The sequence below is a fragment of the Lipotes vexillifer genome, unplaced genomic scaffold (assembly GCF_000442215.2).
Source record: "Lipotes vexillifer unplaced genomic scaffold, Lipotes_vexillifer_v1.1 scaffold743, whole genome shotgun sequence".
NCBI lineage: Eukaryota > Metazoa > Chordata > Mammalia > Artiodactyla > Lipotidae > Lipotes > Lipotes vexillifer.
The window spans coordinates 681,683-695,567 of record NW_006779070.1 but is presented as its reverse complement, the minus strand read 5'-3'; the positions used below and the strand labels follow the sequence as shown (position 1 = coordinate 695,567).

Here is a 13,885-nt window from a genome sequence, read left to right as displayed (position 1 = left end):
AAAAGCAAAAAAGGGGAGGGGCATCAAAATGTTCTTCTGGGCCAGCAGCAGCCTTAGACATGGGTTTTGACAATTTTCAGACACTAGAAAATTTTACCTAAATGGTTAACTATGAGAACGTGATCTTTAGTCAAGTTCCACAGCACTGTTACTCCGTCTGAAGTCCTTAATGCTTTCCTTTCTTTCACTCAGGACTGAGTATGAGGTTTTCTGGTTTATTTAAAAATATAAAATAAAAGAGAGAGAAGAAAGAAAGGAGAGGCAGCATTCTTTTGACTTTTGAACATCTTACTGCCACATGCATGACCATAATTATGTTCTACCCACGTGTGAAAGGGTAGTGGTTCATCAACAACCTATTTTGTCATCTCCTGTCAAGAGCCAGGCAAGGTGTATACTTCTCCTCTCTTGCAGTTAAGAATTTTTTAATGTCATCTGTATTTGATAAAATAGCTAGTAGCTGTTCATATGGTTCAGGTTCTGATGAATCATCCTTCTACTCTGCTGTCAAAAATACTTATGCCTGAAGGATAATTTTAAAAGTGTCAAGAGGCTTAGAAAAGCCCAAGCACGCCTGTAGGTACAAGAGGCATTTCAGGTCTTCTGCCATAAATCAATACCTTAATACACTGGTTCCTGCCTTTTTTGGTGAAATCGCTTTTATGATTCTGTACCTAAAAAGTGCAATTTTATTTTCAGTCCTTCTTTACATACACAGTATGGTTGGGGTCTGGATCTGAATCTTACTTTTCCACCTAATTCCCTTTCCAAGGTAAACACTGTGACAACAGACTTCTGTGCAACAGGCAGTCAACCAAAGACCAGGATGGGACTTGAACACGTGGGGGCTTATTTCACTGTCACAGTTGACACTCCTTGAATTGACTCCATGACAGCTGCAAACCTGCTACAAAGGTCATAGGGCGAATTGGGTCGAATAGTTGGAGGCTCCTTTAAGACAATGATTTCTGCAGAAGGATCTAGAAGTCTGGGTAGAAACTCCCCTAAGCACAGCTGCAGATTTTCTGTGGAGGAAAAATGGATGGTTACTTTACAGCTAAATAAACCTCTGAGTAAAAACTAAGTCTGCAATGATAGGAGAAGGTCTTTCATATAGCTATCACCCAACCTGAAAGGTTAAAGCATTGTTCCGGTCAGCTAATGACAAATGATGATTCCTTCAGGCCAAACCAGTAGCAAAGACCTATTTGCCAAATATACCAAAGTTTTAGGTCACTGTTTTAAGCCATGTGACGTGTGGCAGAACAACACTATATATTCACTTCATTATGGACACGTCTTCCAATAAGTCATCCTTTAAAATTTGAGAAAGTACCATAGATATAATGTACCGTAAGTATACTACTGCCATAAACATAATGCTGCTCTTTTCCTTCAAGTAATTAAAATATACCAGCATGTACACAGCATTATGTAAAGCTATATATCACACATGGTCTAAATAAAAACTGAAGACATTAAAACAAAATTCATAGCTACTAATTATTATAGAATTTTTCAATACATATTATAAACTTGAACACTTTAACAGGTCAATAGAATATCTCTACATCAGTGAGAAACTAACAAAGAGGATTCGTATTAGGATACATAGCAACTTTCTAAATCTATCAAACTCACCTAAAAATACCTAGTTTTAGGCTCCCTCTCCAAAATGCTTTGGACATGCACAGATGTTCCATTTACTACTTTGTTAACCTTGAAAGCATCATAGTTAATAATATGTTCATGTCTTGCAACTTCAAGTCACAGGAAAATTTAATTATGGCACCAACAGGTAATCAAGCTGCATACATAGATTTTTATTTTTAAACTATAAAATTAAAGTTCAGATTTCGGCAGATGAAAAAGTAACAACAGTCTGACATTCCTGGAGAGCAGTGATTTATTTCAAACAGAGCTGGCTGGCTGGATGTGGAGGTGATTCAGCAGCCACAGAGGAGGTAAGGGGAGGCTAAGAAGGACAGGGGTGCAGGCTCCCATTCCTTGTTTCAATAGAGTAGATGTACTTTTGACTCCTGTATATTCTAGGGGATTCCAGTGCCTTAAAATGGTTTGACAACTGGTACTACAAACTGAGTCCACTGCGATTTCTAGAATTCTCAAGGGCCTTAGAAATTATCGGAAGCGGCAACAACAACACACCTGCAATATCTTGCCCAAGGTAAGAGCACCAGTGGTTTCTCATGATCTCAATGGCATCCAAGTCATCCTTGGAGATGTCGTTATTAATGATAAGGTGAATGCAGGGAATGATCAACTCATTCATCACATTAATACCCTCTGTTACAGAGTGCTCATCATTTGTTTCAAAGAGAGAAGCCGCTTTGGCATTCAGCTCCTATAGATAAGAAACAGAGTGAACAAAAATAAAAGTCTGAAAGAGAAGATAAATATCTATTTTAGAAGAGCCTAAACAAGCACTTCCCAAACTTCACTGTACACTGGAAATGCCTGGGGATCTCGAAAAACTACCGATGCCCCAACCCAAGCAAGCTGACTGACTGGCATTTGGGGTGACCTGGGCGCTGGGATTTTTTTTTTTTAAGGCTCCCAAGGTGATCCGAATGCAGCAAAGTCTCTGACCCAGTGGCCTAAACGTACAAGTCAAGGTCATATTTAACAGCCGCTTCTATCAAAAGGCCTATTCAATGGTTCTCAATCTTCACTGAACATCAGAATCACCTGCAGAAGGCAAGCTGGCGCCCAGGCGCCGCCCCAGGAGACTCTGGTTTAACTGTCTGGGGAGACGCCTGCTCCCAACCATGTGAAAGCTCCTTAGGCGATTCTGACGCACACTGGGGGTTGAGAGCCAGAGGTGGAAAGAATCTAAATCCCTAGTACTGTCTCCCTGTGGCAGCTGAGTGGGACATTCAAAATGTCATCTGTGTTTGGTGATTTAAAAAATAAAATCATGTCTTTACTAAAATTTAAGTCCATCAAATCTACAAGGCCCTTTTTTTAGCTTCGAAGTGCCCTGCCATACCTATAACTGATGCAGGAACCCAAGTCTAATCAGAAAATGAAGCTTCTGAGATAAATACATGTCATGACTTAATCCCCTCCACTTGGTATTAACAGAAGCAGTGGGAGAAATGCTGGCCTGACTCCTCCCGAGAAGGGTGATCCTGCCGGGTGCCAGAGAGGCTAAAGGCAAGCACGTGGGTCTGGGAAAGCCGCCTCTGTAGTTTCTGAAGGACAAGCACCTGCAGGAACCCCTGGGGAGGCGGAGGGGATATGGGTCTCCTTCCCACATGGCGGCCAAATGCAAAATAGGTCAGGACGGATCTCCAGTGGTGTATGATGAGGATATTAACAGAATGGCAGGACCAATCCTGATGGTTCATACCTTTAAAAAACAAAACTGGCATCTCTTTAGAAGTCACTAGAACTCTCATCTACTAGCTTCGCAGGGAACACAGGAAAAACACACATTTCTTACATGTTTACTCTGGGCCAGACACTGAGGAAACAGCTGAATAAGAAGACGATCTGCGCTCAGGAACTCACAATCTAGTAGACAGGCCACGTGATAAAAGCTATAATGCAGTACATAGAAAGGGCACCGAAATGGGGATAAGTGATTCTCACCTAACTTCTATCAGGGGTGGAAGAAGAATGACATTCACTGCAGTAACTTAAAATAATTTGTTTCCATGTAAAACTACTCTTCAGAGTTTGGAAAAATCTAAAACCTGTTGGAGATATTTTTAAGTTGTATTTCTTCACGGCTTCAAGGAGCAGAGGTAAACACAACAGAATAATTAAAAAGTCGTAAGGCTTTACAACCAGTACAAACCAGAAGGCATTTTCTTCGGTATAAAGCGATCACCGACTCTTTCACGCCCCGCCGGGGCCCCTTCACCAGCAGAGCGGCATTGCTCTGGTAGGCGTACACCAGGTAGGAAAGCGCCTCTTGGTACCTTAGAAAGTGGTAGATAAAAAACAGCTCAGCGCTCCTTCGTCAAATCCAGGGCTTAGTCCCCACTGTTCCCTAATACAAGAATGCAACTGGCTGAAATGATGGAAAAGTCTTAATGATGGAGGCAGCATGGAGCACTGGGAAAAGCCTGAGGGCCAAAGACCACAGCCAGTCTCAGCTCCTCTGCAAACTGGCCGAGAAACCCAAGGCAAATCATGGAACTTCCCCGGGCTTCTGTTTCTCCCAACTCTAAAACAAAGAAGTGGACGAGAGGCTCACTAAGGTCCACGCCAACTCTTAAAATTCACTTTCTGAGTTCATTTCCACTTCTCACAAAGAAAACCTGGCCATTATATCTCTCAACTAAGAAATCTATCATTATGTAAAGGATGAAAAAAACATGTGTGATGTTCAGAGCAAAAGTGAAGTGAAACACTGGAAAAAGGTAGAGGCACAGGGTACATGTGAGAAGGGGGGTGAAGGTACTGTGGTCTTCTGAATTCCTGGTAGGCATCAATAAATAAGTGTCCTGACCAGTAATCTCAGTGACATAAGAGGCCAACTTACTTTCCTTTCTGATAGAGTTCCAGGCCTGTCAGGAGATACACAGATACCTTTCGAAACAAACTGTAATCTTCATGCCACTTCTGAAAAGGAATGACAGCCATTCACGATTATGACCACCACTACTTGTACCCGTCCCGCCACAGTAAACTGCAAACTCAGTACAGATACTCACCGAGCACATATGGCCAGGCACAGAAACAGGAGACACAAAGGCTTTCAGATAATAAAGTATTCGACGTTTAGAATTAACGTCTACCGTTGACCTTAACTTTCCATGTCCTGCTCCTTCCACCAAGGAACAGAAATACTCATTTCATATGAGCTTTAGAATTTAGGATCTTAATTTCCAATACCCACGTCAAAGTCATTCAGTTCTGGTATAAATGAACGGCCTCCCGAGTTCTGACAAAACCATCCAGATGACGGAAGACGGAGGGACACGGCCATTCCAACCTCACGGAACAACACTAAGCTCAGTGGGGGTGGTGACATACTTTAGGTGGCACAGGACAGTGTCTTTCCTACAACACGATGCCTTTTTTGAAAATCTGTAGTCATGCATGCATTTTAATGTGTAAGAATCTAATTTCAGATATAGAAATGTTAGAGAACTAAATTATTTAAAGCAAACCAAAGCCATGAATTCAAGAATTTTATTGCCCAGAACAGGGCTAAAGTGGGTATTTAAGAGAAATGAAGTGCTGATTAAGTCTAACACAACAATGGAATAAAGAAACTGGCCATTCTAAGGGTAAGAAAAGATCATTCATTCATTCTCATCCAGCTTTCTTTGGGGGCTGGGCGGTGGATGGTCAGTCTGTGATAACATAAAATTGTTGGTCTGGCCTTAATGTGTTTGCTTTGTAGATGTAAAGAGAAGATCTCACCTTGTACTCCTCCATATTCATGTCATCTGGACCAATCTCCTTCAATTTCGCTTGAGCCACTTTCATAATACTGATTGACCTGTGAACAAAGTTCAGAAAGCAATGAAAGCTCCCCCTTCAGAGGAGTGAGTCAAGCCAGACCCAGAAGGAAGGGTGGTTCACCGAGGCAGCCCCTCCTCACCTTTCATCATAGCTCAGATTTTTGTCTGCAAATTGTTCCAGAAGCGTCCGCTCTACTACCCTTTTCGGCGCTTCGTTCTGGAAGAAGTAGACAAGCACATGCTGGAGTCGAGGATCACTGTGAGAGGTGGGGGTCTCTTTGGCGAGCTGATAGAGCCTGGAGTACTCTTCATGGAATGCCTGTTGAAGACAGAATCGGTGGTTAGAAGAGCGCACACTGTGACCTTCTACACACAGAAACTGACGCCTAAGCGCTACAGAGGTTTTCATCACTCTAAGAAGACTTCTGAGAAGTCCTTCTTACTGAGACATGACAGAGGCAACTATGGAATCTGAAAGTTTCTTTCATTTCATAAGGATAAAACTCCTCTGGCACCAAAGACATACTGTACTCACAAGAAACTCATCTTCCTCATAAAGTTCTCAGAAAAACAAATACTTAGTTTTAATTGTTTCAGGCATATCCTTGAGTACCAAGGACCTGAAATTTAAAAATCCACATGAATGCAATTTCTTCGAGTACCTTACATTTTATTCAAGTACCTTAAAAAGCATGGCCTTCATTCTTATATTATGGCCCCCAAATTACAAAGGCAAGGTCCCATTCACAGCTTTATGAACAGACGGTTCCTAAGAACAATAACAAGCCCTCCAGGCCAGGTGTAACACAGAACACCAAAGCCGCCTCAGTGCCAAGAGAGGAGAAGCCATCAGTGCTGTGAGGTGGGTGGGTCATTAGCTGGGCAGGAAAGGAAGTTCTATGTTTTACTTCGATGAAAACCTTTTAATCCCGTTTTTTAGCATCTAAGGAAATTACTGCCCCGTATTATGACACCTGTGGTATAAGGATGAGAATTCAAAAAACAGAGATACCTTAATAAGCCCAGCTTCAGACCCATCTCGGTCAAAGGTCTGACGGGCTTTGGCTATGGCCAGGATGACCCCTTGCATGGCAGGGCTCAGCATCACCTACCACAAGAGGGCACAAAACAGAGAGAAAAAGGAGAGAAGAAAGGTTCAAAAGAAGACTGTATGAAAGAAAGGTGAACAGTCGGCTGCAGGGAAGCATGGCAGCGTGCTCCGTGGCTGGAACCCGCTGCGAGGCAAGGCTCACACACCGGGTCCTACACACATTCACAGCCCTGGCCCTCTGCACAATGTCAAGACTTTGCCCAAGACAAGCTACTCCTACATATTCTCTCTAATTTAGCCAATGAATAAAGATGTATGTCTAAAAATACCTGCGATGCGGTGCTGCTAGAGAATCGAGTTAAATTACAACTCTCAGAGGGGAAGTGTCTGAGGCGAGAGTTCCAACTGAGTTCTACAATTTGGGTGTATATCCTAAATACACCAGTATTTTAGAGTTTTACTAGGATGAAGAGCACATTTTAAACAGTCTGGAAACTAGGGGATACACAAATAACACTTTACAAAGTGAAACTTTTACAATGATTAAAAAAAATGCCCCACAGGAAAAAAGAGAAACCTGAGGACAGGAGTCCCAACAGTTAGTGTGTGGTGACAACTGTACAGGCGGCAGACAACGAACAACCTGGGATTCTACAGCTTCTCCCTAAAGCTTCAGAATTAAAAACACCTTCAAGTCACATCTGTTTTTTTGCTCACTAGACAACTGAAAACTTTATATTTGGAGGAGACACAATGGACTAATATGACCAAAGACAAAGACTCCTAAAGGCAATTTCTTTGCTCATAATACCAAACAAAAAACTAAATTCTGCCTTTCTGAGCCATCTGGACTCTGCAGCGGCCCTCATAAGGACAGGTCTGGGTAGATATATACTGGCAGCAGTGTACAGTGGTAACTGAGATAGGCCCTCTCGCCCATTATTTGCGTCAATGAGAAAACAGTAACTATTGCCAAACACCTCACACAACTATATTCAGTCACGTGAGAAGGAAATACAAGACTGACAACAGACAGCTAAACCCTGACTCATCTCTGTACCTCCTCATCATATCCATCTGCATCAGATCTAACCAGAATCCTTCCCACACTGGGAATCTCGACTTCAGAGACCTCAGCATTAGGCTGGGCAGCAGACTCTGCGTCATGAGCCTGTGCGGGCTGCTCGGGCTGCTCTGCAAGGTCTGTTTCCTGGGACATGGGCTTCTGGGGTTCAGCTTCCTTAAGCTGTGGCAGCAGAATGGAGAGAAAGAGTAAGAAAAAAACAGAAGAAATAAAGAGGGATTGGTTAAATGCAGCAGGCACAGGATAACAGAAATGCGAGAAGCTGTGGCCGTTATTGCCAAGAGCCCACCCCTCTTGCACTTGGGCTTCTAAGCCATTCTCACCTCACTCAACGCTGCTTCCACACCACTCTTCTCGTAGGCGCGTGCCGTGTTTGCAATAGCCTGGGCGGTCTGCTCCTTCACGATCACGGCATGCTCGGAGGACAAGCAGCGAGCCCCGTGGGAAGAGGCGACTGAAGACTCTGATAAAGAACCACACAAAGGAATTAGCATCTGATGAGAAGTAACCTCTAGAACACTCTGTAAAAGGCAAGCAGGACTGATACAAAGTTTCACGTGCAAACCTTCCAACAAAGCTTTTTAAAAAACCCTATGCAAATTTCCCCTAGAAACTAGTGACTAAAAGAAATGGCTACTTTAGCAAGAAGCCACTGATGATGCTGTAAAGTTTAATGTGCTCCTGATGCTGTCATATTTCTTTATGCCAAGAAGCCTTCCTACAAACAACCATCTGTTAGGAAGATCACCTTGGGAGAATAGTTTTCATAAAATCTTCCTATTAATCCTACGTAGTTTCTCCTGCAACCTGGGAAATAAGCAAAAAACTAAACAGAGTGAAAGTACAGGAAGCTAGTCTTTCTGCTCTTACTTCTGCTCAGCAGAAATGACGGTCTAGAGCCACGGGCTAGGCCGTCAGGTTGTGCGACACCACCTCTATCTGAACTCCAGTGTGCAGACCGTGGCACGGCTCACTCAGGTGAAGTGCACGGGACTGGCTACTGGAGTGCCGCATGAATCCCACCAGATCACCGGCATAGACGCCCTTCTCAGGTACCTTGTGATGGAGAGAAATCCTGTGATGCTGAGCTGGTGGAAGACTCCATTTGAGGGATTTTGCAAGACTGCTCTTCTTCCCACTCCTCTACTTCCTGCTCAAACCTCCAGTTATCTTCCTGAATGTAATGCTTCAGTTCAACAGAGAGGGCTTCCACTTCTCCTGACATCTGATCTAATTCATTCGGGGCCGCCTCTGAGGAAGAACAAAGACAGAGTTTAAACGAAGTTCCACCAAGCAAAAGGTCTCAAGGAATCCAAAGGTCCTTTCCAGAAAGAAAGAAAATAAGACACTTTGCCTTTTTTTCTTACTCCTAATGAAAAATACATACACACGTACATAATCCATCTGAAGTACTGAGAATATCAGGCCAACAGTCACAGCACCCCAGTAACAGTGCCTGGCATATCAGTAGGTAGGCACATTGAATATTTGTTAAACGAATCAATCGACGATAATGACTAAGGATTTGGAGTAGAGGCCAATCAGTGACAAAGTAGCAAGAACAAACCAAACATTTCTTGGAAATTGAGAAAATCATTAGATCCAATGGACATTTCAAGGTAGATAGTTTTATCAGTGTAACCAATGCTCCTATTACTGATAAGAATATCCATCTCAAGATGGTTAGAGATGAATTCCAAGACATTTATACCGCCTTAAGTTTCACACAATCAAGTGCTATAAGAAAGCAAACTGATACAAAGGTTAGATGGTCAGTAATACCTGGTTCATTAAAGGCTATGATGAAAAATGGCAAGGATATCAAGGACATATTAAATCTCATCTCTAACCCTGTGACCAAAGCAAAACATAAAAACCTACAGCAGAATAGCACATCCACGTACTGGTTGATGTTAACTAGTCTTTTCACTAAGCAAATGACAGTTCCCACTTTTTGTCTGTTTCTGTAATATAAAAATGAGCCATACGTGTAACAACAAGGCCCCTATATACCACCAACAGCCAGCACAATTATTTGTACAGTAACTCCCACGAGCAGCTGTTCCTGCTTTCACACTGCAAACATGCAATTATGAAGATCAGTTACCGTTAAGTGATCATTCCCTCCATCGCTTATCCCTCAAGCACACACTAACAAATCAGAAAGATCATTTGCTGCCCGGACAAAATGCCTTATGTGTTTTCTTACTTATGCAACACAGTGAAGTTTGAACACTAAAAGAAGATGCCTTCCATGATCTCAGATGTGAAAGGAAGAAAGAAAGAGAGAGTAATATAAATGGAAAACAGCACAGAACCTGGAATCAGAATATTTACTGGCTATAAGACTCCAGCCAAGTGCAGAACCTCAGCTGGAAAATGTGGGTGATAAGAATTCCTGCCCTGCCTACCTCCCTTTTAGAGTTATAAGTTATTAGAGAAATAAAGTTTGAAAGCGTGCAATAAGGAGTAAAGTACCAACATAAATGATAATTACGATTGCTCTTAGCATTAGCAGTAGTATTATGAGAAGTATGAAACTGTTCAAGCAAATCCACTTGTAACATCTAGCTATTCTCCAAAGGGTGTAAAAATGTGTGTGCAAGAATGTCACTAAAAGAGAAAAAAAACTAGAGGCAATTTAAAAGTCTGTCAATGGGAGGCTGGTTTAACAGATTATATACATATTCCATGCAATGGAATTATTATGCAGTTGTTGAAAAGAATAAGTTGGTTCTATTTATAAAAATATAGAGATCACTAAGAAAAACAATTAATGAAAAAGAGGCAGAACAGAATGGAAAAATATCCCCTTTGGGGGGAAAAACTGGGTGTGGGAGAGATATCGATAGATAAAATCTAGCCTCTGCATAGAACGTTTCTTGAAGACTACACATGAAACCTAAGAATGGATACTCGTTGGGCTCGAGGACAGAAGTAGGAAAGCAAATTTATTTTTCCTTTTTAGTCTCCTTTATACTATTTGCATTTTTTAAATACGTTATTACTTTATAATAAATCTGAGTTAAAATTTTTATTTTAAACTACAAGATTGTTCCCTTCCCTGAGCAGTACAGATTTCCCCCACCCCTGGCTCCTGTTAAGGTGTTTTTACCTGCACTGAAGTGAGGTAGCTTGTCGTTAATGTACATCAGGCAGTAAGCACTAACATTTCTCAGGCCCCCATAGGAATCTCTTTCAAGTTCTTCCCAGGAAGACTCGGTAACAGAGATGTCGTTGTACTTGAGCCAGACTTGTCGGGGCTGATTATAGATATAGGCCCAGTAGTGTCCTGCATTTGCTTGTCCTTCATGAACAAGAACTGCATGCAAACGATAAGGCACCTGCAAATCACAAAGCAATTCCTGTAGCAGGTTAAGCAAAATAATCTGACAAGACTTAGGTTACTAAAGTTCAAAAGTATACCCAACTATCAGACATCAGAAAACTGCCTGTTTATACATGTGTTTGATGTTAGGTTCACATCAAAACATCTTGTTGATTCAAGATGAACTAACAAAAACACAGCCTTGGAATCTCCTAATTATGTCTTGGTTCCTGAATCTTCAAAATCGGACGACTGAACTAGATGACCTCGTTGAGGCCCCTTTCAACTCTAAACTCCTATGATTATAGATCTAAAAGGAAAGATAACTGAGACCTATTTATCCCCCTGAGTTCCAAACTCAGTTTATCTAAAAACTCACCATGACTACTCATGTTGAGAAGATGTTTACCACACTTGGTACCTACAACAAGTTTAGCAGCTATCTTGTTCTATGCCTATTTTATTTGTTAACAAAATCTAAGTTAGCATATTTCATTATTAGTCGGTCTCGTGGTCTCTATATTTCTTCTTGCAAGTTATCCACTTATCTGGGGGCGAAGACCCTTTTAACGACATACTTGTTGGTTTCAACATGTGAAAAGCCTTTTTTTCCCCCCCAATATGGGGAAAGTAGAGCAATGCTTAAGTGCCAAGTAAGTACTGGTGAAAGAAAGTCAGCCATCGAACCAAAGTAAACTTACATTTAATGAGTACCCTGACATGTTTTTACTGGTGGTGAAATTTTTAAATAATAGAAAAGAGAAAATGGGGAACAGCCAAGATTTACAGGATGCATTCCTGCCGTGCAACACAACCACACGCGACCCTAGAAACAGAGTTCTCCCCCCGCGGCCTATCGTTCACGCGGAAGCCAGCGGAGGGCAGGCCCCTAACTGGAGCCTCTTTCCCCTCTATGCCCAGAACGTTACTCTAAACAAAAACATATGTGGAAACTAAAATTTCTGCCCTGCCTACCTCCCTTTTGGAATTACTAGAGATACAAAGCTTGAAAGCACGCTGCTAAACAAAGGATCACGAAGGATCATGGTACTTCGGCAAGGATGGGGAACCAGTCCCTGGTCAGGTTTCCCCCACTGCACTACTTAAACTACCATTTTATGAGGAATTTTTAGTAATATTTAATGACAAACTTTTCAAATACATGAAAAAAATACCATGTGGCAGAATCAAAACAAATATACTTTAGGTTCTGTTGGTGACAGAAGATACATTGCTTGTTTTTAGCCTAAAATATAGAATAATAGCTATTTCTTTCCTAAAGTTATTTTTATATCTCGGGGAAGTTTCCATTCAGTTTCAAAGAAAACCATCAACTTTTCTTTTTGTATCTACCATTAGCACCATTAGAACATGCCTTGACTACCTTCCCATCAACTTTCATTCTACCTGACGGAGGAGAGGATCACAGTACATCTGCTCAATAGTCTGGGTAGTGCTTGCAACACAGTTCTTTAAATCTGTCACAAAAAAAAAAGAATACTTAGTTAAAATGATTTCATTACACGTCACCCAGGCAGCTTTAGCTCTGCAAAGAGTACTGCTTCTCCGCACCTGGGGTTCTGACCAGTTCATCTTCACTCTATGAACCACGAAGGAGGATGCAGTTTTAAAGTGGGTGGAGCTTTAGGTTACAAAGGCTTTTAGTTTAATATAACTACACTAAGATTTTTAAAAAATCACCTCTTATAATTCACACCAGAATTTCTTAGAGAGAAAACAGTTTCTAGAAAAAGACCTTAATGGGGAACTTGGGTGTAAAATATATGTCCCAGGGACAGGACCTGAAAGGAGAAGGCAGAACAAAAGGCAGGGCCAGATTTCTATGAATAAGAACCTAGATTTGTATTATTCCTTTATTTACTGCTCCCTAGATAAAAGGAGAAAGAAGGGGAGGAGGGGAAGTCTGAGCAACAAGACAACGAGGCCGAAGGGTTTTCGGAACAGAATGTTGAATAATACGATTTTACACTGCATGCATTACTCACATATTCTTTGCTTCATTAACCTTCAATAAAGCATACTTCATGTAGGAAAGACTTTAAAAGTGGTAATTCAGGAAAACAAAATTCTAAGTTTGGGTCAACTGAAGCCAGAGTTCAGATAAACTACAGGAAAAGAAAACCAGCAGATGCAGAAAATTCTCAGCCAAAGGTAAGTGTCATGAGTGTTCAAGCTACCCAGGATTTCCCAGAAATTTTGAGGAGGGAATCCAGGGGGGAATCTTTTCATGGCTGTAAAACAGAAGTGTGTGACCCAATCTCACAGGGAACAAAAAGTACCAAAGAGGTCACAATCCCCCCAATTCAACAGTATACATGGCAATGGCAGGACATGTACCCAAGGTACCCAACTTCCACATATTCAAACAAACAGAAAAGGCAAAGAGTATTCAATACTGGGAAGTATTGCAAGAGCCGACCTTGTATATCTTGCTCAATCTCGCTCCTCCACCTCTGAAGGCAGGTCTTAACAAAGTTTATCTCCTCATCTGTGACCGTTCGAGGAGCTGGGTGTGAGGGCATTTCCATGGAAGATCGGGAAGGTGCAAGTGGCTGATTCGCCACCTTAGACTTGTGTAGAGAACCTTCAGAAGAAAAGGTACTTTCAGCATCTTGAGACGTGCTCTCTTTACTTGTACTGAAGGAAGATAAAAAACATGCTCAGATGATGATTTCCAAAATACGCCTTGGCCTAAATTAATGCGCTTTCTAGAGCAAGCTGCTGCGTGGAGAAGTACAGCTATAACTTAGTGAGTGTTTACTCTGCAGAGTTACTGAGCCAAACCTTTCCTTTACATGCATCATCTCATTTAACACAACTTGCTCATGAGGCAGGTACTACGACCATCCCTATTTTACCAACTACAAACCTAGGATTTAGAGAAATAAAGCAACGTATCCAAGTTCACCCAGCTAGTAAATGACAGGGAGGGATTTACACCCAGATCCGCCTGGGTTTAAGAG

The 13,885-nt window shown here is 41.7% G+C and overlaps 1 protein-coding gene across 1 annotated transcript in view; it reads right to left on the bottom strand.

The window, feature by feature from the left end:
• Positions 1 to 13,885, bottom strand: part of USP28 (ubiquitin specific peptidase 28) — a 43,503-nt gene continuing 29,618 nt past the window's right edge. The window contains exons 13-23 of the mRNA XM_007452209.1: positions 13,342 to 13,559; positions 12,309 to 12,379; positions 10,689 to 10,917; positions 8,630 to 8,824; positions 7,897 to 8,036; positions 5,579 to 5,757; positions 5,398 to 5,476; positions 4,511 to 4,590; positions 3,821 to 3,944; positions 2,167 to 2,362; positions 1 to 1,025 (exon numbers count right to left, since the gene is read on the bottom strand). Coding sequence (XP_007452271.1) covers positions 850 to 1,025; positions 2,167 to 2,362; positions 3,821 to 3,944; positions 4,511 to 4,590; positions 5,398 to 5,476; positions 5,579 to 5,757; positions 7,897 to 8,036; positions 8,630 to 8,824; positions 10,689 to 10,917; positions 12,309 to 12,379; positions 13,342 to 13,559 — 1,687 coding nt within the window. The 3' untranslated portion in view covers positions 1 to 849. The remainder of the gene's footprint in view (positions 1,026 to 2,166; positions 2,363 to 3,820; positions 3,945 to 4,510; positions 4,591 to 5,397; positions 5,477 to 5,578; positions 5,758 to 7,896; positions 8,037 to 8,629; positions 8,825 to 10,688; positions 10,918 to 12,308; positions 12,380 to 13,341; positions 13,560 to 13,885) is intronic.